At 48.5% G+C, this 26,608-nt stretch overlaps 1 protein-coding gene across 5 annotated transcripts in view; it reads left to right on the plus strand.

Annotated features, from left to right (window-relative positions):
* The window catches only part of PTK2B (protein tyrosine kinase 2 beta), a 295,556-nt gene that overhangs the window by 256,378 nt on the left and 12,570 nt on the right, over positions 1-26,608 (plus strand). For all 5 annotated transcript variants that reach the window (XM_033937098.1, XM_033937096.1, XM_033937099.1 and 2 more), the window contains one exon: positions 7,424-7,504. In XM_033937098.1, the coding sequence (XP_033792989.1) occupies positions 7,424-7,504 (81 nt within the window). The remainder of the gene's footprint in view (positions 1-7,423; positions 7,505-26,608) is intronic.

Below are 26,608 nucleotides of genomic sequence, written 5' to 3' on the forward strand. Positions count from 1 at the left end.
GTTTCCTCCGCGCTCCCTGCGGCTTTGCCTCTCTCATCTGTTGTGGCGTCCCCTCCTCCTCCTCCCTCGTCCAAGCGTCCGCGGGTGTCTTGGGACGAGGATTTATGGTCTGAGGAGCGTGTCGGTCTGGATAAGGACCTGGACCCTTTTGAGGATTTCCAGGACCCTCTCGAGGGGACGGCCACTGGCGGCGGGTTGTCGGATATCCCGTCCTCCGGCGAAGAGGCGTCCATGGTGCGCCTTTTTCAGAGAGATGAGCTACCGGACCTGATTCAACAGGTTTCTTTGGTGTTGCGTTTTGAGGATGCGCCACCGGAGACTCCGTGTGTGGGGGACCCTCTGCTTCGGGGGATCCGTACCGTTTCCCGCTCTTTTCCCATGCATCAGGATATTCGGGATATTGTACTGGAGCAGTGGAAAACGCCGGAGGCGCCGTTTCGTTTGGCGCGCGTCATGGCTCGTTTGTATCCCATCCCAGAGGGGGATCTGGCTACTTTAACGTCGCCAGTCGTAGACGCGGTGGTCTCGGCAATTTCTAAGCAGCATACCGTGCCTGTTGAGGGCGGTTCTGCCTTGCGGGACTCTGAGGAGCGCAAGTTGGAGAACATTCTTAAGCTAAATTTTCAGGTCTCTGCCTTTGGGGTCCAGGCGGCTATTTGTGGGGGGCTGGTGGCTCGCGCCGTGTTTTGGTGGGCTGAGCGTGTCCTGGATCGGGAGTCTGATGACTGGTCTTTGGTGGATCAGGAGGTGGCGAAGATTGAGATTGCTGCCTCGTTCCTCTCGGATACTCTTTATGACTTGGTGCGGATCTCGGCTAAGTCTATGGCCTTTGGCGTGGCCGCGCGGCGTATTTTGTGGCTTCGCGCTTGGTCGGCGGATGCTGCGTTCAAAGCTAAACTTACTACATTTCCCTTCCGGAGGTCTTTTTTGTTTGGGGAGGAATTAGATAAGTTGCTTCAGACTCTGACGGACTCAAAGGTGCCCCGTCTGCCTGAGGACCGTGCCCGCCCGGCGTCTCAGGGTGGCACTGCCCGGGGGCATTTGTGGGAGTTCCGCAAGTATTGCCCTGGGCGTGGGGCTGCTTCTTTCCCGGCTCCAGGGTTTTCCCGGGGTCGGTTTTTTCCTGCGCATGCAGCCCTTTCGGGGGGCCCGTCAAGGGGCAGGGAATCCCTCCACCGGTTCCCCCGCTTCCCGTCCTGAACAATGACTCCTTGCCGGCGCCCCCTTTGGTTCCGGTGGGGGCCCGGCTGCACGAATTTTTTCCCAACTGGGCCGAGATCACGTCCGATCAGTGGGTCCTGGAGGTGTTGCTGGACGGTTATGCCCTGGAGTTCGCCCGCTCTCTGCCGGACCTTTTCCTAGCCTCTCCATGTCAGGCTCCTTGGAAGACGCAGGCTTTTCGCCAGACCCTTCAGCGCTTGCTAGATCTCAAGGCAGTTGTTCCAGTGCCCCCTCCGGAGTGGGGCACCGGCAGGTACTCAATTTACTTTGTGGTGCCCAAGAAGGAGGGGACTTTTCGGCCCATCCTGGATTTGAAGGGGGTCAACAGGGCTCTCAAGATTCCCTCTTTTCGCATGGAAACTCTGCGGTCGTTCATTCTGGCGGTTCAGCCGGGGGAGTTTCTCACTTCTCTCGATCTGACGGAGGCCTACTTGCATGTTCCCATTCGGGCCTCTCTTCAGCGCTTCCTTCGCTTTGCAATCTTGGGTCGGCACTATCAGTTCTGTGCGCTTCCCTTTGGTCTGGCCACAGCTCCCCGTACGTTCACCAAGGTGATGGTGGTCGTCGCGGTGCCTTGCTGGTGCACCCCTACCTGGACGACTGGTTGATTCGGGCAAAGTCGTTGCAGGAGAGCTCCCGAGTTACGGCTCGGGTGGTAAAGTTTCTCCGGTCGCTGGGCTGGGTGGTCAACCTTTCCAAGAGTCGGTTGGTCCTGGCTCAGCATCTGGAGTACCTTGGGGTTCTGTTAGACACCTCCTTGGGGAAGGTCTTCCTTCCAGAGGCCCGGGTAAGCAAATTGCAATCTCAGATTCGCCTTCTTTTGGCATCCCGGTGTCCTTGGGCGCGACATTTCCTCCAAGTCTTGGGGTCGATGGCGGCATCCCTGGACGTGGTGAGGTGGGCGCGGGCCCACATGCGTCCTCTTCAGTATGCTCTGCTCTGGAGGTGGTCACCCCAGAGGCATGGTTTGGATGTTCCTGTCCCCCTACGAGGCGTGGCGAGCTGCAGTCTGCGTTGGTGGCTCCGGACCCCTCACCTGGTTCAAGGGGTGGGTCTGGATCTCCCGCAGTGGACGGTGCTCCTTACGGATGCGAGTCTCCTCGGTTGGAGGGCTCAGTGTTTGGGTCACTCAGCTCAGGACACCTGGTCCACGGAGGAGGCCTCCTGGTCGATCAACGTGTTGGAGACCAGAGCGGTCCGTCTGGCGCTGTTAGCTTTCCGCTCCCTTTTGTTGGGCAAGTCGGTCAGAGTCCTGTCGGATAATGCCACGGCGGTGGCTTATGTCAATCGTCAGGGGGGCACCAAGAGCACTCAGGTGGCGCAGGAGGCGGCTCGGCTCATGATTTGGGCGGAGTCCCATCTTCTGGACCTCTCGGCCTCTCACATTGCCGGGGTAGAAAATGTTCAGGCGGGCTTCCTCAGTCGTCACTTCTTGGATCCAGGAGAGTGGTGTCTCGGCTCCGTGGCTTTTCAGTTGATAGTGCAGGCTTGGGGGCAGCCCCTGCTGGACCTGATGGCCACGAGTGGCAACGCCAAAGTGCCCCGCTTTTTCAGTCGTCGCAGGGACAGTCTGGCCAAGGGTCTGGATGCTCTGGTCCAACCATGGCCAACAGAGGGGTTGTTGTATGTGTTCCCTCCTTGGCCATTAGTGGGCAGAGTACTTCTTCGCATTGTTCACCATCCGGGTCTGGTGGTTTTGGTGGCTCCGGATTGGCCTCGACGTCTGTGGTATGTGGATCTGGTGAGGCATCTGGTGGCGGATCCTCTTCCTCTGCCTGTCTTGGACGATCTTCTGACGCAGGGTCCCATTCCCATGTTCGAACCGTCTCCCTTCTGTCTTACGGCTTGGCTCTTGAAAGGGGTCGCCTTAGTAAGAAGGGATATTCAGATAAGGTGATCTCTACGCTCTTGGGGTCCCGGAGGCTTTCTACCTCTCGGGCTTATGTGCGGGTTTGGCGTCTCTTTGAGGGGTGGTGCCGGGCGCGGGGAGTGGTCTCTTTTCGCGCTTCCCTGCCTACCATTCTAGAGTTCTTGCAGGATGGCCTGGATAGAGGCCTGGCTTGGTCTTCTCTCCGGGTTCAACTTGCGGCCCTGTCGGCTTTCAAGGGTTGGTGACAGGTCAGCGTTTGTCGGCCATTCCTGATGTGATTCGCTTTTTGCGGGCGGCCAAGTTGCTCAGGCCTACCATACGGCCCTCTGTTCCATCTTGGGATCTCAATCTGGTTCTCTCTGTTTTGGTGTGCCCACCTTTCGTGCCGTTGGACGGCTGCTCTTTGAAGGACCTTACTCTGAGGGCGGTCTTTTTGGTGGCCATTACTTCCGCTAGGCGTATTTCTGAGCTACAGGCTTTCTCTTGTAGGGCTCCCTTCTTGGAGTTTTCTAGGGAGCGGGTTGTCTTGCGGCTTGTTCCTTCCTTTCTGCCGAAAGTAGTTTCTCCTTTTCATGTCAATCAATCGGTGGTCCTCCCAGTCTTGGGCAGCTGCGCAAGTTGGATGTCGGTCGGGTCTTTCGCTCTTATGTGCAGCGGACCCAGGAAGTCCGGAAATCCGATCATCTCTTTGTCCTTCTGGCGGGTCCTCGTCAGGGGGCTGGCGCTTCTAAGGCTACTATTGCGCACTGGATCAAGGAGACGATTGCTTCCGCTTATCTTCTGAGACAGAAGCCCGTTCCAGAGTTTCTCAAGGCTCATTCCACTCGGGGTCAGGCAGCTTCTTGGGCTGAGTCGTCGCTCGTGCCTCCATTGGATATTTGTAAGGCTGCAGTTTGGTCCTCCTTGCATTCCTTTGTTAGACATTATCGGGTACATGTTCAGGCGCGTCGGAACGAGGTGTTCGGTGAGCGTGTTCTGGTATCGGCCCTGCGGGGGTCCCACCCGTGAGAGGGACTGCTTTGGTACGTCCCATTTGTAAAGATTAACCTCTACTAGTCTGGAGAGTGCTAAAGAAGGAGAAATTAGGTTCTTACCTGCTAATTTACTTTCTTTTAGCTTCTCCAGAGCAGTAGAGGTCCCCACCCTGTCTGTTGTTGTTGTTTTTGTTGTTGTTGTTGGGGCTGTTTCGCGGGCAGTTTTTGTTTTTTGCTGCGGTTTTCTAGTATTTTTCTAGGGCCGGGGAGAATTAAAGAACAGCGGCTGTGGCTCGGCTGGCTTAGCTGGCGAGCTGTGGGGACATTTTCCTTCTGGTATTTCTCCTCTGCATTTTCTAACAGCATTTGGGTATGTTAGTTGTTACTCCTGTTCAGAGTATTGTTTTCTTTCTGTTTTCCAGTTCTTGGTTCTGCTTGGCTATTCGGCAGACTGAGGTAAATAGAGAAGGGAGTATATTATATACTGTCCCACAGTTTTGTTTTCAGTCTCCACCTGCTGGTCATGATTGGATATATACCCATTTGTAAAGATTAACCTCTACTGGTCTGGAGAAGCTAAAAGAAAGTAAATTAGCAGGTAAGAACCTAATTTCTCCCTCTCTCACTTCTATAACTTGTTGCCTAAATTTAAGTGCCATGTATGTGCTTAATTTATCGAATTCTAGCACCGTGGTATTCTAAAAATGATGCGTGCAACTCACTTAGGGGCGCAAAACCCCACAGCACAATAACAGCGCAGAAAAATAGGTATGCAGTGCTTGAAAGAAATGACATGCAAATAATATGCATGGTTAATTTGCACTAACTAGTTGAAAGCAAGGGGAAGAATATGCCTGACCCATGCACACAAGTTTTGCAGGGTACACGGTTCTTATGTGCATGCATAGATGAATCGCAAATTCATAATCACCTTGACTTTTTATTGTAATAAATATCCATAAATGCATAACATAAGAACATAAGAATTGCCACTGCTGGGTCATCATGCCCAGCAGTCTGCTTATGCGGCGGCCCTCTGGTCTAAGAGCAGCACCCTAACTGAGACTAGCCCTACCAGCGCACGTTCTTGTTCAGCAGGAACTTGTCTAACTTTGTCTTGAATCCTTGGAGGGTGTCAGCTATCAATCCTGTCAGCTTTCCGTCTTCGTTTCCAGCATATAGCCTGATGGGTTCCGTTATGCTGTGTATGTGAAAAGCTCAGACCCAACAACCAACCTTTAGTGATAAACACGGAGCAGGTTGTTAATGAGACCATTACAGCTGATCACTATCTCATACCACCGCTTATTGAAATTAATCTTATACTCTAAATTGTCTGCCTATTACTTATCTTTGGCGGTGGTGAAGCTGTGACTCGTCCAACAACTGCTCCAGTCTGTGATAATATAACTTAGATTAATGCTGTCTCACATTTCCCTCGACCCCCCCCCAACTCGAGTTTCATGAATTGGAGCTTCTTCAGCAGGGGACACTGCAAGAAACATTGAAAACAATAACCCATCACAACCTAAAAGCTAAAACCACTGTGTGAGCTAACTTATAATAATACACACTATCTTGTACAACAACATTGTCAGCTTTGACTATACTGCTAATAAAACTTTCACCCGGCTTACCCGTTCGCAGAACTCCCGCACCCAAACTAACTGACAGCGCAAGAGAGAAATGAAGATCAGGTGCTAATCAGCTGAACATAAATCAAAAACGTGTTAGTAATGTAATTTGTGATTTATAGTTTGATCACCTGAATTAATTTATTTGATTTTTTTCATTATATTTTGGGCATGCATAGATAAAACCAGAAGTGCAGCTGTTCTTCTGAACCCTTAAATATGAGCCTTTTAAAAAAATTGTTTGCACTTAAAATGTTTGAAAGGATCATATTTTAAGTGTAGAAAAACAGGTGCCAACAGGTGGCTCAGACTCGCTTACGTTTGTTTCTCACTATCAGCACTTAAAATTGTACAGGCTTCTTTCTGTTTGCAAAAGAAGACAAAACCCACAGTTCAAGTGAAAATTTGACAAGAAATCTTCTCCTGAAATCCTTCTATGCTGCCCCTGACCTGGCAATAATTTTCATTGTTCGCGCCATCATTTCCTTCTGTGCATTGCAGCGCTTTCATTGGTGCTTTGGGAAGGAATACGTAATGACCTCATTGAAATTAGGGTTACTGCCCCATTCTGCCTCCAGCCCAGCCCTGTTTTACCCCCCATTCTGCCCCCATATAAACCTCGTCTCTTCTTCCCCAAGTTTGGGCTATTTCTGAAGGGCCTCCAAGCATGCATTAATGAGTTACGATGATGTCACATGCATGCACGCATGCATATATCATCATCAAGTTGCACCCACGCATGCTTGGAGGCCCTCTAGATGTGGCCCAGAATTCGGGGCCTTCTAAAATCCAGACAGACTGCTGGGTTTTGGAAATCCATCCTCTAAAAAGAGGCTATATCCTGGTTTTCCCAGACGTCTGCTAATCCTAATTTAAATACATTTTAAATACAATTTGAAACCATCTTTAACCTGCACATTAACACGTCCCATGAGCCTTCTGAGCATTTGGCACAGTATAGCATGCATGCAAGCCCAGCGCTAACTGCATGTTAACATTGGCGGTAGTTTTGAGCATCATCCCCGTAGAGCATAAAATTTATGCCATAAATACAAGGGGATGTTACCAAGGGAGAGTCATGAGTGGGACCAACATTCTTGCATGCAACTTACAGGGGAGATAATCCCTGTTGGTCTAATGGTAGAGATCAGATTTATGTGAAGGGGATGGGCATTCCTAAGTGGGTGAAGCTACCTATTAACTTTGAGTTTGGGTGAGGGATTCAAAGGAGGGATCAGATTAATTGGGGAGGGGGGGTGGTTTCAAAAGGGGCTTTGGATTGGGGGAGCAGAAGTGTAGAATGATTGCAACAGCCTCATTAATAGCAATGGGATGTCACGCTATCGTACTGCTTGTTTGAGGGCTGCGCTTAAAACCTTTTGAGGTCCTGACAACACTCGGTACTGATCTGTATGCTAGCTGTCACAACAGACCACTCCTTCACTCCGCCTCTGCCTGTGTTAAGCATCTGGCACAGGGTCTGTACTGCACGGACTGGTTTAATGCTTGTTAGCCAACATCTAATGCACAGTAAAACCTGTGCTAGCTGCTTAACATAGCTTAGAAAAAGGGCCCTAAAATCCGTGCTAAAAAATTCTACTATGCAAACACATAGGTACAGGCTTTCCGCACTTCTTGACTCTAATCAGAAACCTGGCCCCTTTTTGCTGGAGAAGATGGAAATACTCATTGTGTTCCTTCATGACTCGATTCTCTGTTTGCAGAATGTGGGATTGTCTCTACGCAAACTTATAGGCAGTGTGGATGAAGTATTGCCCATCTTACCTCCTACATCGCGTACTGAGGTAAGAGAATGAGAACTCATCAGAATTTTTTTCTCTGGTTCTTTTATCAATCTGTACCTATGACAAGTGATAACTGCGCATGGTATTGTGCAAGAGGCATTATGCAGGTGAGATAAGTGGGTAGAAGATCTAGGGTTACAGGACTTCCAGATTTACCTGGACATGTCCTCTTTTTAAAGCTTGGGACCATTGTCCATTGAGCTCGGGGCTGCAACGCAATGACATCACAATCATGTACTTGTGCATGTGACGTCATCGCTTCACATGCGCAGATGCCCTCTTGACGCAGCCCCAAAGAGATGAGGGTTTGTGTGGGGCTGGGGTTGAGGGTGGGAACGGGGCAGGGCTGTGGGCAGAATAGGGCGGGGCCACATATCCTCTTTTTTTTTTTTTAGGACAAAATCTGGTGACCCTAAGCAGAGTAGATAACTCATAATTTATAACGCCTACTTGTTTCTTCGGAGATGTAAATTCTTCCGAGTGTAGGGTACCCTAAACAGTCAGGAGACCCAGCTGCCCCCTGTCGCAGAAGAGCTGATCAGATAACCTTTAGAAGGCAGTTGCAATTATAAATAAAAAAATCAGCTCAGGGCCAGTGAGTTGGCACATGCTTACACGGCCTGTGACAGTGCCAACCCTCTGTAAAGGTTTCTGTGGTAACAAGAAATTCATGTAGCGGGAAAGGGGCAGGGCTTGTGAATACAGATAAGCTATTACACACCTCATCCCCCGATTTTTGTTGAGCTTAGATTAAATAATTTTTAATCACTGATGGAATGAGGCATTTGTATATATATGTGACCTTGGGCAAGTAGCTTAATCCTTTAGTGCTCAATGCTTTGAATGTAAGCTTTGAAATGCCAAAGCCACAAAATGGTGGTATACAAGTCCCCTTTGCCAAGATATGAGGAAAGCCTGACAAGATTGTCACATGGAACAATCCTGTGGGGAGTTTTAGTCTTTTTCTCCAGGTACTTGTTCTACTCTTCCAGATTTCCTTCCAGATGAGATCAAAGAAAGCAGTGTGCCTGACTGCCTGCAGTAAAAAGTGTGAACACTTTAGGTTCACTCATGCAGTATGAAAGTGAAGCCTGGGAGTGAAACATGAGTGTGAGTGTGACATGGACAAAGCACATGTCTGTAGTATTGATTCAGTATGGATCCTGAGTGGTGTAGAATGGGTAAAAATTAATTGTTTTATCAAAAAGTACAAAGACTTATCCCAGGACAAGCAGGCAGCATATTCTTGACTGATGGGTGACGGCACCAACGGAGCCCCGGTACGGACAATTTTAGAGTGATTGCACTCTAAGAACTTAGAAAGTTCTAGCTAGGCCGCACTGCGCGTGCGCAAGTGCCTTTCCACCCGACGAAGGCGCGCGGTCCCCAGTTTCTTAGTTTCCACGGAGCTAAGAAGTCGCGTGTGTCCAACGGCTGTTGGACAAATTTTTTCTTTTTCGTTGCCTTCCCGCTCGCGCGTTATTTTTCTTTGTGAAATTCTTCACGTTCTTATTTTCTTTTCTTTACCAAAAAAAAAAAAAAAAGTCCGTTTTTTTCGACTTTTTTCGGTCGGCCCTGGCGGGGCCTGTTGGCACCATCGAGGCCTCGGGCTTCGATTTTGCTACGGCCGTTTTTCCCTTCATGCCCCCTTCACCAGGTTTTAAGAAGTGTCAGCGGTGTACACGCCCTATTTCTTTATCTGACCCACACAAGTGGTGCCTTCAGTGTTTGGGTCCAGACCATAGGGCAGAAACGTGCACCCGCTGTAGTTCTCTTCAAAAGAGAACTTTGAAGAATCGCCAAATTCAGCAGCGGATTCTCTTCGGTGCCGCCATGGAAGTTCCTCCGGCATCGACTCCGGCAACTTCCTCCAAGTCGACACCGGGTGGTTTCGACACCGCAAGATCCATCGTCGGTGTTGCACCCTGTAGGTAAGCCGGCTAAGAAGCCATCCCCTACTGTCCTTGGCCCGCCAGTCGAACATGCAGTGAGCCAAGTCCTGCAGACTGCGCGCCGGCTCTGCAAACGCTCCGCTCCCATAGAAGTCACTGCCTCTTCATCGGCATAGACTTCGCCTGAGCGTCGAGCTGCACCGCAGGTACCGAGCAAGAAAAAAGCGGTACCGGTGCCATCGGGACCGTCTTTGGATGAGAGAATAGCATCCATCCTCCAGGTCCAACTTAAGGAGCAATTACAACACCTGCTCCCGGCTCTGCTAACTCCGAGCCTTCCGGTGTCGGTCCCCACTGAGCCTACGGTACTGATCGTCGACCAGCCTATATTGTCGGCATCGACGTTATTGGCACCGCTTAAATCTGCCTCTTCCATGTCCATGCCTGTTTTATCAGCAGAGCCGAAGTCTCTTCGACGTACTGCTCACTCGGCCTCTGATCCAGTACCGCTCTCTGACTTCCGTCCCGTTTTACAGTCACCGGGTACGGTGTCGATGCGTTCAGGCAAATCAGTGCGCAAGACCAAGCATACCGACTCCTCTACTCCTATTTCTCAGGGCCGTCTTCCATCGGTACGGGACCCTGATTTATGGGATGATTCAGAGGATCCCCTCGGTACCGAGGAGGATTTTTCATCGGATGAGGCTGACCTATCGGTGCAAGATCCTGCTAGTAAGCCAGAGCACTCTTCCTTCACTAAATTCCTTCGGGAGATGTCAGACACCCTATCTCTCCCTTTGGAATCTGATTCTAAGAAGTCAAAGGCATTCCTGGATGCTTTAGACTTTGACCAACCTCCCAAAGAATTTTTAAAGTTACCCCTTCATGACATCCTAAGGGAAACTTTTTATAAAAACTTGGAAACTCCTCTCACTATTCCAGGAGCTCCAAGGAAATTGGAATCACTTTATAAAGTTATTCCTATTCCAGGGTTTGACAAACCGCAGCTTCCACACAAATCCTTGCTGGTGGAGTCAACCCTAAAGAAATCTGCAGGCTCTAGTGTGTATGCATCTGTCCCTCCTGGCAGAGAGGGCAAAACCATGGATAAATTCGGTAAATGACTTTATCAAAATGCTATGTTGGCCAACCGTTCAGGTAACTATGCCTTCCATTTCTCCTTTTACCTGAAACATCTTATCCAGCAGATGGCCACTTTTCAAAAGTATATTCCTGACCGCAAGCTTTCTGCTTTCCAGCAATGCACTGCCAGTCTTTTGCAGCTCAGGAAGTTCATGGTCCGTTCCATCTATGACACGTTTGAACTGACATCCCGAGCTACTGCTCTCTCGGTAGCCATGAGACGTTTGGCCTGGCTCCGCGTCTCAGACCTTGATGTAAACCACCAGGACCACCTTGCCAATGCTCCCTGCCTGGGTGATGAGCTGTTTGGAGAATTTATGGATACCACTACTCAGAAGCTTTCTGCTCATGAGACGAGGTGGGACACTTTATTGAAAAACAAAAAGAAACCCCCTCCTCCTCGTCCTTTCAGACAGCAGACGTCGTATCAGAGGCATTTTTCTGCTCGACCGATTCAGCCTCATCCTCCTCAGCCTCGGAGGCAATGGCAGCAACAACATCAGGCTCGCCAACAACAGCCGCCTGCCATAAAGCCTGTTACTTAGCCTAAACCGACTCAGCCCTTTTGACTCACTTCTCCAGGGCATTGCCAGTCTTCCTCCCTCATGTCCTCTTCCACAGCCCATAGGAGGTCGACTAAACAATTTTCTGACTCGATGGGAGGTGATCACCACCGACCAGTGGGTGCTCTCTATCATAGCCCACGGCTACTCCCTCAATTTTCAGACTCCTCCGCCGTTAGGCCTGCCAAAAGAGTCTGCTTCCAACAAGTCTCAGTCCCTCCTTCTCGCTCAAGAGGTTCAATCCCTCCTTCTTATCAATGCCATCGAAGAAGTTCCTCAAGATCAGCGAGGTCAGGGATTTTACTCCCGGTACTTTCTAGTTCCCAAAAAGACCGGAGACCTCAGACCCATCTTAGATCTTAGAGATCTCAACAAATGTTTGGTCAAGGAGAAGTTCAAAATGCTCTCTCTTGCCACCCTCTACCCTCTTCTCACTCAGGGCGACTGGCTATGCTCCCTCGATCTCAAAGAGGCTTACACACATATTCCTATCCATCTGACATCCAGGCAATATCTACGTTTTCTCATCAATCAAAATCATTATCAATACAAGGTGCTACCCTTCGGTCTGGCCTCCTCTCCCAGGGTATTCACCAAGTGTCTGATTGTGGTAGCGGCCAATCTCCGCTCTCACAATTTTCAAGTCTTCCCTTATTTGGACGACTGGCTGATCAAGGCTCATTCTCCTCAGGCGGTTCTGCTTGCCACCAACCAGACCATTCACTTCCTTCAACTCTTGGGTTTCGAAATCAATCTACCCAAGTCGCACCTCATTCCGACCCAGCGACTTCAATTCATTGGAGCCATTCTGGACACTGTTCTGATGAGGGCGTTTCTTCCATCCAACCGCCTTCAGACCATCCTTCATCTCTGTCGGCAGGTGTTTCAACAGATTACCATCTCTGCCAATCACATGATGGTGCTATTGGGGCACATGGCGTCCACAGTGCATGTCACCCCCTTTGCACGTCTCCACCTGCGTACTCCTCAATGGACCCTAGCAACTCAGTGGTCGCAAGCGACGGATCCTTGCTCACAACACATATCTGTGACCTCGTCTCTTCGACAGTCGCTTCTTTGGTGGTTGACATCTTCACATCTATCCAGAGGTCTACTGTTCCATCTACCTCCTCATCATTTTGTGATCACCACAGATGCATCCCCTTATGCCTGGGGAGCTCACTTGAACAAATTCCAAACTCAGGGGTTTTGGACTGCCCAGGAAAAGAAACACCACATCAATTTCCTGGAACTCCGAGCGATATTTTATGCCCTCAAGGCATTTCAACATCTTCTCTTTCCTCAAGTATTGCTCATTTGCACAGACAATCAAGTTGCAATGTACTACATCAACAAACAGGGAGGGACGGGTTCTCGCCTGTTGTGTCAGGAAGCCCAACGGATTTGGTCACAGGCGACAACTCGTCATTTATTCCTGAAAGCTGTCTACATTCAAGGGGAGCAGAATTCCTTAGCAGACAATCTCAGCAGAATTCTCCAACCTCACGAATGGACTCTCGACCCCTTGACTCTCCAGTCCATTTTTGCTCAATGGGGCACTCCTCAAGTGGACCTTTTTGCAGCTCCTCACAATCATCAGCTGCCCCTGTTTTGCTCCAGACTCTCCTCTCCTCACCGTCTGGCACCCGATGCATTTCTCCTGGATTGGACCAATCTCTTCCTATATGCATTTCCTCCTCTACCGCTCATGCTGCGGACATTGTTCAAGCTCAGGAGGGAACAAGCCACCATGATTCTCATCGCTCCACGGTGGCCCAGGCAACATTGGTTCTCCCTTCTACTTCAACTCAGTTCCAGGGAACCCATACTTCTTCCACTGTTTCCTTCTCTGCTTACTCAGCATCAGCAGACCCTAACTTGCAGTCTCTGCACCTGACAGCTTGGTATCTCTTGGGCTGACTTCGGCTCACTCACTCCTTTCTCAGCCTGTCCGTTCTATCATTGATGCTTCCAGGAAACCGGCCACGCTTCAATGTTATCAGCAGAAGTGGTCTCAGTTTTCTTCCTGGTGTCTCTTACATCACCATAATCCCATGTCTCTAGCAGTGGGACTGGTGTTTGACTATCTTCTTTCCTTGTCTGACTCTGGTCTCAAATCTACTTCTATCAGAGTTCATCTTAGTGCCATTGCTGCCTTTCATGAGCCAATTCATGGAAAACCCCTCTCGGCTCATCCTTTGGTTTCTAGGTTCATGAGGGGCCTTTTCAATGTGAAACCACCTCTCAAGCCCCCTCCTGTGGTCTGGGATCTCAATGTGGTTCTTTCCGCTTTAATGAAGCCTCCTTTTGAACCTTTGGCCGCAGCACATTTCAAATTTCTTACTTGGAAAGTGGTCTTCCTTATAGCTCTCACTTCTGCCAGGAGGGTCAGTAAGTTGCATGCACTAGTGGCCGATCCACCTTTCACTGTTTTTCACCATGATAAGGTGGTTCTCCGTACACATCCAAAGTTTCTCCCTAAGGTTGTGTCTGACTTTCATCTTAATCAGTCCATAGTCCTACCTGTATTTTTTCCGAAGCCTCATTCTCATCCAGGTGAACAGGCTTTGCATACCTTGGACTGTAAACGTGCTTTGGCTTACTATCTTGAACGCACTAAACCTCACAGATCATCTCCTCAACTGTTTTTGTCCTTGATCCTAACAAGTTGGATCATCCTGTATCTAAACGCACTCTATCCAATTGGCTTGATGCTTGCGTTTCATTCTGTTATGCTCAGTCGGGCCTGACACTGGAAGGTTCTGTCACAGGCCACAAAGTTAGAGCTATGGCAGCGTCTGTAGCTTTCCTCCGCTCCACTTCCATTGAGGAAATCTGCAAGGCTGCTACTTGGTCCTCAGTTCATACTTTTACATCTCACTATTGTCTGGATGCATTCTCCAGACGGGATGGACACTTCAGCCAATCTGTTTTACAAAATTTATTTTCCTAATGGCCAACCTTCCCTCCATCCCGCTTTTTGTTAGCTTGGAGGTCACCCATCAGTCAAGAATATGCTGCCTATTTGTCCTGGGATAAAGCACAGTTACTTACCGTAACAGGTGTTATCCAGGGACAGCAGGCAGATATTCTTGCGTCCCTCCCACCTCCCTGGGTTGGCTTCTTAGCTGGCTTATATTAACTGGGGACCGCGCGCCTTCGTCGGGCGGGAAGGCACTCGCGCACGCGCGGTGCGGCCTAGCTAGAACTTTCTAAGTTCTTAGAGTGCAATCACTCTAAAATTGTCCGTACCGGGGCTCCGTCGGTGCCGTCACCCATCAGTCAAGAATATCTGCCTGCTGTCCCTGGATAACACCTGTTACGGTAAGTAACTGTGCTTACTGGGCACTCAATGAAGTTACATGGCAATACTCTTCTCCCTCCGTATTCGCAGTGGTTAGGGGTGGGGGCATAACCGTGAATACAGAAAAACTGTGAATAACTTTTTATATGTTAGTCTGTAACAGCCGCCAGTATTACTATTGAAACCGCAAATAACAAACAATGGTGGGAGACCTGACCTGTTCTTGAAGAACAGGCAATATCGCTGAAGAAAGCAGTGATTTTCAGACTGATAGCAGGCAAGCCACAATTTTCTCTGTGCATGCTGGGAAGCAGCATTTTTCTCTGTGCACACTGAGAAGCAGCGATTTTGAGGGTGAAATATTGGAAGCAGCGATTTTGAGGGTGAAAGCTTGGAAGCAGCGATTTTCTGAGTGAAAGCTGGTAAGCGCCAAACTTTTTATCGGTACAGTGCAGGTACTTTACTCATGACGTAATTTGAGGGGGGGGGGAGGAGTCAACATGTGAAAAATCAAGAATAAGCAAAACCGTGAGTGCTGAAACCGTGAATGCGGAGGGAGAAGTGTACTTTTAAAACGAATAGGAGGAAATATTTTTTTCACTCAATGGATAGTTAAGCTCTGGAACTCATTACCAGAGGATGTGGTAACAACAGTTAGTGTGTCTGGGTTAAAAAAAAAGTTTGGACAAGTTCTTAGAGGAAAGCTCCATAGTCTGCTATTGAGACAGACATGAGGGAAGCCACTGCTTGCCCTGGTATCTATAGCATTGAACGTTGCTACTATTTGGAATTCTGTCAGGTACTTATGACCTGGATTGGCCACTGTGGAAACAGGATACTGGGCTAGATGGACCACTGGTCTGACCCAGTATGTCTATTCTTATGTTATGTTCGTATCAGTGGAACTTATAAATAGGGAAATGGATATAGCCAGAGTAAAGCATGTCAGTGGCGCATGCAGGTAGTATGATTGTGAATGTGATATGCAGTATGAATGAATGTAAGTGGAGGGTAAAAATGGTTTGACTGTGTTTATCAGTGGAACGTGTTTGCAGTTTTGACATGTGGGATATAAATATGGAGCGTGTATGTGATGTGTTAGTAATGCATGGATATAGCAGGTGTAACCTGGCTATGGGATTGTGGAAATGATATGAGTGTAGTATGTAAGTGAAAAGTTAGTAAGGTGTTCTATGGGGTGGAAGGAGACGTACATAGATGGATCAGAAACTGGTTAGCGGGTAGGAAACAGAGGGTAGGAGTGAAGGGCCACTACTCGGACTGGAGGAGGGTAACAAGTGGGGTCCCGCAGGGCTCGGTGCTCGAGCCGCTGGACGACACCAAACTATTTAGTGGAGCTCGGACTAAAGAGGACTGTGAAGAATTGTAAAGGGACTTGAACAAACTAGGGGAATGGGCTGAGAGATGGCAGATGAAGTTCAACGTTGAGAAATGTAAAGTATTACATGTGGGAAACAGAAACCCGAGGTACAATTATACGATGGGAGGGATGTTATTAAATGAGAGTACCCAAGAAAGGGACTTGGGGGTAATGGTGGACATGACAATGAAGCCGACAGCACAATGCGCAGCGGCCGCTAAGAAGGCAAACAGAATGCTAGGTATAATCAAGAAGGGTATTACAACCAGAACGAAAGAAGTTATCCTGCCATTGTATCGGGCGATGGTGTGTCCGCATCTGGAGTACTGCGTCCAATATTGGTCGCCATACCTTAAGAAGGACATGGTGTTACTTGAGAGGGTTCAGAGGAGAGTGACGCATCTGATAAAGGAGATGGAAAACCTTTCATACGCTGAGAGATTGGAGAAACTGGGTCTCTTTTCCCTGGAGAAGAGGAGACTTAGAGCGGATATGATAGAGACTTATAAGATCATGAAGGGCATAGAGAGAGTAGAGAGGGACAGATTCTTCAAACTTTCGAATAATAAAGGAACAAGAGGGCATTCAGAAAAGTTTAAAGGGGACAGATTCAAAACGAATGCTAGGAAGTTCTTCTTTACCCATCGTGTGGTGGACACCTGGAATGCGCTTCCAGAGAGTGTAATAGGGCAGAGTACGGTACTGGGGTTCAAGAAAGGATTGGACACTTTCCTGCTGGAAAATGGGATAGAGGGGTATAGATAGAGGATTACTGCACAGGTCCTGGACCTGTTGGGCCGCCGTGTGAGCGGACTGCTGGGCACGATGGACCTCAGGTCTGACCCAGCAGAGGCATTGCTTATGTTCTTATGTTATGTTCATAGAGAAGCTGTCAGCATTCGGTTTTGCTTGCATATGGGAGCTGAATCTTTCCACTTACAATGTATAATTTAAAATTTAAGAAATCCTAATGTATGTTTGGTCATATTCATGAAGAAATACTCTTTCCAACAAACAAAAATTAATTAAATAAATAAGGTGTACCACAAAGTAGCTTTTCCACTTGACTGTAAGTTAGACAGAATTCTCCAACAAACACTACAGTAGGTCATAAGTTGCTTAAGAAATAAGGGAATGAAAATTGTGGGCAGTATTGAATGTCACTGTCACTATTATGTAAGGGTGTGCCAAATCATTATATGGCAAACCTTTCTTAAAACCGGCCACTAGATGGTGACAAGATGCCAATAAACATGTCTGAGACTCATTCTAGGAAGTTATGCAAATTCAAAAAAGCTCTTTTCTTCGTAAATCTGACAAGCTAAGTTTAAATTACTTCTCAGAGCTTTTCTTTCTCTTCATCCTGATGCTAAATAATACAGTTACTGATATATAGTGAGAAAATAAAAGAAACAGAAAGAGAGAAAACAGTGGTTTAGAGAGAACAATTCCCACGTTCTGGTTGTGGTCTACAACATTCGTAGAACACATTTGTTGCATGGTGGTAGGATTCAATATATTTTGCTGCTGTTTCTCCTCGTCCCCCAAGGATTATATAGCATTCTTCTCACTCATTCTTTTCTGGGAAGCCTTTGAGTTTAGTTTTGGGAAGTGCACACTACCTCTAATATCTTTATATTTTGCACATTGGGATAAGAAACGTGTTTCTGTTTCTCCAGCATTGCATTGCTTGCAGTCTGGGGTCCAGTTCAGTTTTTGTCCGCATCTTTCTATTCCTAGTCTGTTGTCAGTTGTTCTGTACCTTGTTCAGTCTGTATTTGTGTGATGTCCAAAGTCAAGTATTTTGCTGTATTCTGTTAGGGTAGGAGTGGGCATCCCCTGTTCTCAAGGGCCGCAGTTTATAAGAACTACTATAATGTGTCAGACCAAAAGATCCGAGAGGGTCATGTATGCCGTGTGTCATATATGCAGTGCAATTTTTCTAACCAAAAGGTGCTGGTACTAAAATTACAGGCCATCCTATAGGGGTGGGTGATCACTGAGGGACCCACTCCACAATATCTAGACCCTCTGCAACCAGCCATACAATATAGGAAAATGCAGCATTGGTGTGGAGAGCCTGGCCTCTTTCATTAATACTTGGGGGCCATAGGGTCAATTTTAGCAGGCAAAGGAAAAGGTGCCAGTACACAGGACCCATGAGCACCCTCTGGGAAAAGCCCTGCACACATGTGAACATCAGTGGCATAATAAGGGAGGGAGGAGGCAGGGAGACAGTCTGCCCCGGGCACCATCTTTGTGGGGGCGCCAATACCCGTCCCTTTTTCTGCCCCCCTCATTCCTTTCCCACACCCCCCACTACCCCACCTGCGCGCCGCTTCCCTTCCCCTGCACTTCTTTAATGTTTGCGGCACAAGTGGCAACCCCATCCTGCTGCTCACGCCAGTGTTGGCTCTTCCTCTGTCGTCAGTTCCTGGACCTGCACCTAGGAAGTGACGTCAGAGGAAGAACTGATACAAGCGCGAGCAGCAGGTTGGGGTTGCTGCTCACACCGTGAACGTTAACGAGGTATGGGGGAAGGGAAGGGTGCGCGCGCATGCGCGTGCATATTAGGAGGGGCAGAGAAGGAGCAGATGGGGGGGGGGTTCCACCTCTCACCATTGTTACGCCACTGATGAGCATTGTCCATTGATGGTGTCCCAACTGAAAAAAAAGTGGAGAATGAGTATAGTAGAGCTTCAACAGCATTGAGTGTACCTGAATGTAACTCACTATGAGCTACTATTAAGTCATCAGACCCCCCGCCCTCTCTCCCTCTCCAACATAAATGTACAAAATGCCTCTATGAGCTACTAAACCCCCTTCCTTCCCATCTTTAAAAATGTTCCCCATGGCCATCAACCCTTTTCCCTCCTTCCTTTCATATCTGAAAATGCATAAACTACCTCTTCCTTGAAAAAAAGAAAAGTTACTAGCAGGGGAATTCCCCACCCGTCTCTTCCAACTAGCCATAAAAACAGTGCCAGATGAGGAGCTCACTTCTTTCCTTTTTTTGGACAGGATGTGGGAAGGGGATTCCAATCACCACTTTTGTTACCAGACTGGAAACAGGAGCAGGGATACCCCCCTATCACTAGTCTTTGTTTTTGTTTATTTGTTGTTTAATAGAAATTGTATGGGGCAGCCTGGGAAAAGGGGGAGTGGATCATTTTATGCATATTAAAAATAGACCAATACGATTTCCATGAAAGGATGAACTGGGCACACATAGGACTAGCAACCAGCTAAGCAATGGTGTGGCCTCACCTCTGCTCTGTCCCAGCCCCTCAAAGCCAGATTCTCTCTCCTCTTATGTTCTTAAAACCTTTATGTCAGACATTGATCTTTTTCTTTCCATTTCATTTTAATTTTAATTATCTCTGTCCTCCTGTCTTTTTTTAAATATTTTTATTGGTAATTGCAACTGCACAAAAATAAAACCAAGCAATAACATAGTACAACAATAAAGATGAAAACCACAGATACGCAGTGGTACAATCTCAAAACAAATACAATGTTGCCGCAACTACATTTTAATATTATATCCCTACAGCACTCATCAAGGACAACACCTTATCAACAAACTCAAACCATACACACCATTCAATACTCAACAGACATTACACATACACTCAGCCACTCATCTGCCAACCCCCATCCAACAGTGCCAAATGATCCACCGAGGGTAGGAGGAGTACCAGGGTGGAGAAGCAGCAATTCCTTCCAAAAGTTTACATAGCATAAGCGCTCCCCCCTGTGGGGGGTCTGCTGAATTTCAAAGTGGGCCACCTCAGCAATACGATTAAGCCAGTGACGGTAAGAGGCCGATCAATCTGACACCCAGTGTTGCAATAGGAGCTTTTTAACGACCAACACAGCCATATACAGAAACCTACACTGTGGGAAGAAGAACCCTGCTTCCATCAGGGCCCACATTAAGAAACTATGGTCCAGATTCACTAAACGCCCCTACAGATCCGATCCGAGTCCAATCTGTGTCCGGGGGCTGATTCATGATGCGTCCTCATGCAAATGGGGATGATCGGAATCACGCCTCCATCCGACTGCACGGATTGCTGAATAGCGATCCCGACGCATTCGCAGACCATATGTAGATGGTCTGCGCATGTTTTACAGAGCAGCGACCTTTTTATTTTATTTAACTTATACTTTGCGAGTCCGTGGTTTTAACCCGCTTTAAACCTGCAAGTTAAAACCACAGGCTCGCACTGCGGGGAAGGCAAGGAGTGTCGGGGCAGAGAGCAGGAGATGCAGTCGGAAAGGTCCCCAGCAGTCGCTTGTTTCATGATCAACCAGCCCAGTCGGTGTTCCAGTTTTTTGATAGTGAATCGCTGCCTGCCTACTTTACATGCCGTTTCCCCTCATTTGCATGCGTGGATCGGATCGGAGGATGATCGGCCACGAAGTTAGTGAATCGGTTCAGAGGAAAATCGGGTCACAAACTGGTCGGGACATGATCGGTGTCCTTAGTGAATTTAGTCCTAAAATCCCACAGGACTGCTCTACGCACCATCTGCTCCAAGAGGGGAAGAATCTGCAACCATAATTCTGTAGTGGGGCATTCCAGAAAGTGATGGACGAGGGTACCCCGGGCCTGATGACACTTAGAATATAGGTCCCCCTCTCATAAGCTCATACGCTGCCCCTGTACTCGGGAAATATAGGCCCTGTCTTCTTTAATACCTCTCCAGACATGTGAGTCTCCAGAGTCCCTTCACATACAAATATACAGTACTAGTGTTTAAGCCCGTTAGATTAACAGGTGCTAGAAGTGAAATGTTAACATTTAATCGGAGAGATAATCTGGACTCTTTAGAGAAACTCATTGCACAGTCTCAATCTAGGAAGCGGAAAGAAAAAAAAAGGGGAGGGGGCTCAGGGCGATGAAAGCTGTCTAATGTAACTCTTGAGCCCGTCCATGATTTAGGAGCGAGAGAGAGAGGGAGTGCTGGCTGACCGCCTCTCCTGCTTTTGAACCTGGGCAGAGGCAGAGCCGGGGAGGGAGGGAGTGACATCATCAGCCTGAAGTGAATAAGGTGGGAGAGCAATTTCAAAGCCTCGGGCAGCGGCGGCTCCTCGACCAATCCGCGCTTACAACGGCCCCACACTCGTGGTCTGGCTGGCTCCCCCACCAAAGCCCTTCGCGGCGGCAGCCCCTCCCGCATCCGTCCCCGCGTCCCAAGCCTCTCCGAAGGCCGGCTCCCATGAAAATGCTACCCCTCCCTCAAGAGGCGCACCAGCGTCAGAAGCCTTGTCTCTGACGTTGTGACGTCAGAGAGGTCTCCGACGCAGGTGCGGCTCCTGAAAGAAGCTGCTGCCGCAGCCCCAAACAGAAAAAACAACATCTCCATGGGAGCCAGCCCCCGGAGAAGCCCCAGACACAGGGCCGGACACGAGCCGCCACCGCGAAAAACCCCAGCAAGGGAGCCAGCGAGACCGCGAGTGCGGGGCTGTTGCAAACAGCTGACTTCTTCAGCTTCCCCTATTATCTCCACCGCCGTAGTCTCTTTTTTTAATCTGGGGAAACCGTCGTGCAGAAAATGCCATTGCTGGAGAGCAGGGAGTGCCGTGTTTTAAAATTTCTCTGCCGCGCGTGGGGCCATAGTAAGCGCGCATGCGCACTCATGCCGGCCACGGACCTATGGATCATGGAAGCACACCGATAAGAGTGCGCATGCGCCGCTTAGGGTTTTATTATAAGAGATTCCTGAGAGTCATCCCCTCCCCCAAATAAGTGCTATCAAAGTGGATGGATAAAGCAGCTGATTGTACAGGGCATCAGCTGGAAGGTGAAAGCCAAACTACATTGCCCACAGAGAGCAGATGAGCCACTGTCCCCCATCTCTCCTAAAAAGTACCTACCTCTATAGTCACTGCTGCATAGATCTAAGTCTGAGGATAGAAAAAAGGGGAAGAGCCCTACAAGTGCACATTTTTCAGCTTGCTTTTTATTATTTTTTTATATTTATTACTGTAGTGAATTTCCAAGAAAAATGTGCTGGGCACAAAAGGAACTATCAGCCAAAAATACATGTGCAAATTAATTGGCTAACAAGCTGTTAACCATCAATAACTGGATGTTAAGAACCAATTACTGAAGTTAATTGGGACCCATTAATATTTGTACATGTAGGCTTTGTGACATTTCTTTGGCTTCTGTTAATTTAGTTAATTCTACACAAGGTGATAATGTGAGAGAATTTACACTGAAGGATATAGTTTCAGCTAATTTCAGAATGGAGAAAGTTCTTCAAGATAATTTGTCCAGGCTGTCTAGGTTTTCTGAAGAAACTATCCAAAAGTTAGAAGAACATGATAAATGATTTAGCTCATTGGAGCAATGGATTTCTAAGACTAAATCTCAGCTGAAATCTACTCAGGCTGCCTTTGCAGCAGCTACTAAGGACAATCTAATTATGCATATGTAGAAAAATATGGCAATGGTTTGAAACCTGAGGCTATTGTATTTTCCCATCACTCACTACCTCTCACCTAGGAAATTGTTTCAGATGTATTTAAAAGATATACCATATTTATCCCAGGACAAGCAGGCAGCATATTCTTAACGCATGGGTGATGTCACCGACGGAGCCCTGGTACGGACATTTTTCACTAGAAAGTTCTAGTTGGCCGCATCGCGCATGCGCGAGTGCCTTCCCGCCCGACGGAGGAGTGCTTGGTCCCCAGTTTCTTCGTTTCCGCGGAGCGAAGAAGACGCATGTGGTTTCAACGGCCGTTGAAAACTTCCTTTTTGCCTTCCCGCTCGCGTTATTTTCTTGTTTTTTCTCTTTTTCCCTTCGGGTTTCTTTTTCCGTTCTAAATAGTAAAAAAAAAAAACAAAAAAAAAACTTTGTTTTTTCTTTATTTTTCAGGCCGGCCCCGGCGGGGCCTGTTGCCATCATAAAAGCCTCCGGCTTTGATTTTGCGGAGGCCGTGTTTCCCTTCATACCCCCTCAACCGGGCTTTAAGAAGTGCCAGCGGTGTGCATGCCCGATCTCTCTCAGTGACCCACACAATTGGTGCCTACAGTGTTTGGGTCCAGAGCATCGGGCTGACACCTGCACCCGTTGTGCCACTCTTAAGAAACGCACTTTAAAAAATCGGCAGATCCAGCAGAACATCCTTTTTGGTACCGGATCTGCTATGGAAACTGCCGCGACGTCGACGGTACTGCAAAAGACGGCACCGATCACTTCGACGACGCCCGATCCTTCCTCGGGGTTGCTGGCACCAGGTAAGCCGGCTAAGAAGCCTTCCACCTCCCTTGAGCGCCCACCTGCCACAGTGGCGACGCCGGTCCTCCCGGTCTCACGCCGACCCCGCAAACGCTCCGCCCCGATCTCGGTGAGTGCTTCGTCATCGGCCTCCTCATCGCCGGGGCGTGGAGCAGCACCTATGGAACCGAAAAAGAAAAAAGCGGTACCGGTGCCACCCCTGGATGACCGCATCGCGGCCATACTCCAAGACAAATTGCAGGAACAGCTGCAGCAACAACTCCAGCACCTGCTACCAACCCTATTGGCACCACTTCTTTCGGTACCAGACCGGCCCGAGCCTCGCACCATCCCACCGGTGTCCACCCCCTCGGTGCCACTCAACACTTCCATGCCAATCCTCTCGGCTGAACCACTCCGTTCTCGTCCTGTGGTACAGACCCGCTCTGAAGCCGATCCTCCTCGGGACCAGGAAGGGCACCGGTCTCCCCGGGACCGAGAACGACACCGCTCTTCCCGGGACCGGGATCAGCACCGGTCTTCCTCTCCCGGTACCGTCTCAATGCGCTCTGGCAAGTCTCTTTCTAAGACCCGCCACACCGAGCCTTCCACCCCGACATCTCGGCGTGCGCACACTGACATCAGGGAATTTAACCTCAACCAGTCCATTGTGTTGCCTGTCTTTTTCCCTAAGCCCCATTCTCATCCTGGGGAACAGGCGTTGCACACGCTGGACTGTAAGCGTGCCCTTGCTTACTACCTTGACCATACCAGGGCTCACCGCTCATCTCCTCAGCTCCTTTTGTCCTTCGACCCTAACCGTCTAGGTCGTCCTGTCTCCAAACAGACGCTTTCCAACTGGCTTGCTGCCTGCATTGCATTCTGTTATGCTCGGGCCGGTCTCTCACTGGAAGGTGCTGTCACGGCCCACAGGGTCAGAGCTATGGCTGCTTCTGTGGCTTTCCTCCATTCCACGCCCATCGAGGAAGTCTGCAAGGCTGCCACTTGGTCCTCAGTTCACACATTCACTATTCACTACTGTCTGGATACCTTCTCCAGACGGGATGGGCACTTCGGCCAATCTGTATTACACAATTTATTTTCCTAATGGCCAACCATCCCTCCTCCCTCTCTGTTAGCTTGGAGGTCACCCATGCGTTAAGAATATGCTGCTTGCTTGTCCTGGGATAAAGCACAGTTACTTACCGTAACAGGTGTTATCCAGGGACAGCAGGCAGATATTCTTACGACCCACCCACCTCCCCGGGTTGGCTTCTTAGCTGGCTTATCTTAACTGGGGACCACGCACTCCTCTGTCGGGCGGGAAGGCATTCGCGCATGCGCGGTGCGGCCAACTAGAACTTTCTAGTGAAAAATGTCCGTACCGGGGCTCCGTCGGTGACGTCACCCATGCGTTAAGAATATCTGCCTGCTGTCCCCGGATAACACCTGTTACGGTAAGTAACTGTGCTTTTTCACTCCATAAGACACACTTTTAACCCCCCCAAAAAGCGGGTAGAAATAAGGGTGTGTTTTATTCAGCGAACATAACACACACACACACCCCAGTACCTTTTTTAAATTCTGGCATTCCAGCACTGTATCGGCAGGAGTTTTCCATGCTTCTGCCCTTCCCTCGCTGGATGGCTGCCTCCTGAGCTCTTGTGGCAGTGGAAGAGTGGCGCACATGGCAGGCACCTCCTCCTGATCTCTTGCGGCAGAGCGGTGCACAAGGCAGGCGCAAGCTTTTCGCGCGCCTGCCTGGTCCCGTGCCGCTCCCTGAATGGCTGCCGTCAGTTCTTACGAGTCATTCAGGGAGCAGCGCGGGACCAGGCAGGTGCACAAAAAGCTCACGCCTGCGTTGTGCGTTGCTCTTCCACTGCCGCAAGAGATCAGGAGGCAGTCGTCCTGCAAGGGAAGGGCAGGAGCGTGGAAAGCTTCTGCAAATATAGTGCTGGACCGCCAGAATTAAAAAAAAGGTACTGGGATGTGTGTGTGTTATATTCCTGTCCTGCCACTAGACCTGCCCTATACCCTGTCCCGGCCTATCACTAGACCACCAGAGGAGGGACAGGGTACAGGGCAGGATGGTGGAACAGGGTACACCATTTGGTTCAGAATTTGTTTTTTCTTGGTTTTTCCTCCTCTACAGGTAGGTGCATCTTATGGTCAGATGCGTCTTATAGAGCGAAAAATATGGTACTAAACTTCCTAATGTTGATCAGATTAAGGTGGATCATTTGTATTTCCTTCCTAAGGGAGTTAAAGTAATAACAGAGAAAGGAGGGAAGGATAATATTACCTCTCCTGAAAGTTTGGACATTTCACAATTCTTGGAATTATCACAAGATATTATCACTAAGAGAACAACATTGTTAGTAACTTTGCAGTCAAAGGAACAGAAACTGATAGTTTTGAAAGTTTATTTTCCTGAGAAAGCAGCCTTATTTTGTGGTCAAGCTATTCAGATTTTTCCAGATGTCTCTAGATCAATCCAAAAGAGGAAGAAAGCTTTTCTTCAATTTAAGACAAAGGTATTGGAAATAGTGTTCCTTGATCCTTTACGATTGGAGTTCTTTTAGTTGGGAAACCAGCTAAGGGAGAATTACCTGTGAAATAATTTAAAATATAGATTTTCTACAGATTGAGAATAAGAGAAAAAGTTCAAATTAAGGCCCCCTTTTATCAAGCTGTGTTAGGTTTTTTTTATTGCTGGCTGCTGCGGTAAAAGCTCCGATTCTCGTAGAATTCCTATGAGCGTCGGAGCTTTTACCGCAGCAGCCGGCAATAAAAAACCCTAACGCAGCTTGATAAAAGGAGGCCTAAGTTTAATTGCCGATATTTCTTTGAATATTATGTAATGGGCAAACTGCTAGAGTCCATCGTCTCCTCCCAACTTTCAGCCTACCTGGAAAGATTCTCTATCCTCCTACCCTATCAATACGGCTTCAGACCCAACTTCAGTACCGAAACCCTCCTGGCCTCCCTTATCTCGAAGATCCAACAATTTCATTCTCATAAAAAATTTGCCGTTCTCCTTCAATTCGACCTCTCTGCTGCCTTTGATGTCGTCCACCATGACATTCTAATCTTCCTACTCTCCGAGATAGGCATCAGTTCTACAGTCCTCGACTGGTTTTCGAATTTCTTACGTTCTCGCTCTTACACCGTCACCAAACATGGTTCCTCCTCCTCCCCATGGAAACCGACCTGTGGAGTCCCACAAGGCTCCCCCCTATCTCCCATCCTCTTCAACATTTATATGTCCTCCCTGAACCTTCTCCACCTATCCCCCCTAGAAACACTCTACACCTACGCCGACGATATCCTGGTCCTCATCGAGACCGATGCAAACCTCACCAATCTCGTAGCTAACATTTCTTCTTGCATAACCAACCTTCAATCTTGGGCTCACACTGTACAAATGAAATTGAATGAGTCCAAAACCAAACTACTATGGCTCGGCCCCAAACTTGATCAATTACCCACCTCAATCCCACTGCCCACAGGTTCCTCTCTACAGCTGGAGTTCTCTAGCAAAGTTCTGGGCATCACCATAGATTCATCATTATCCTTCAATGACCAC

This window comes from Geotrypetes seraphini, chromosome 3 (genome assembly GCF_902459505.1).
Source record: "Geotrypetes seraphini chromosome 3, aGeoSer1.1, whole genome shotgun sequence".
NCBI lineage: Eukaryota > Metazoa > Chordata > Amphibia > Gymnophiona > Dermophiidae > Geotrypetes > Geotrypetes seraphini.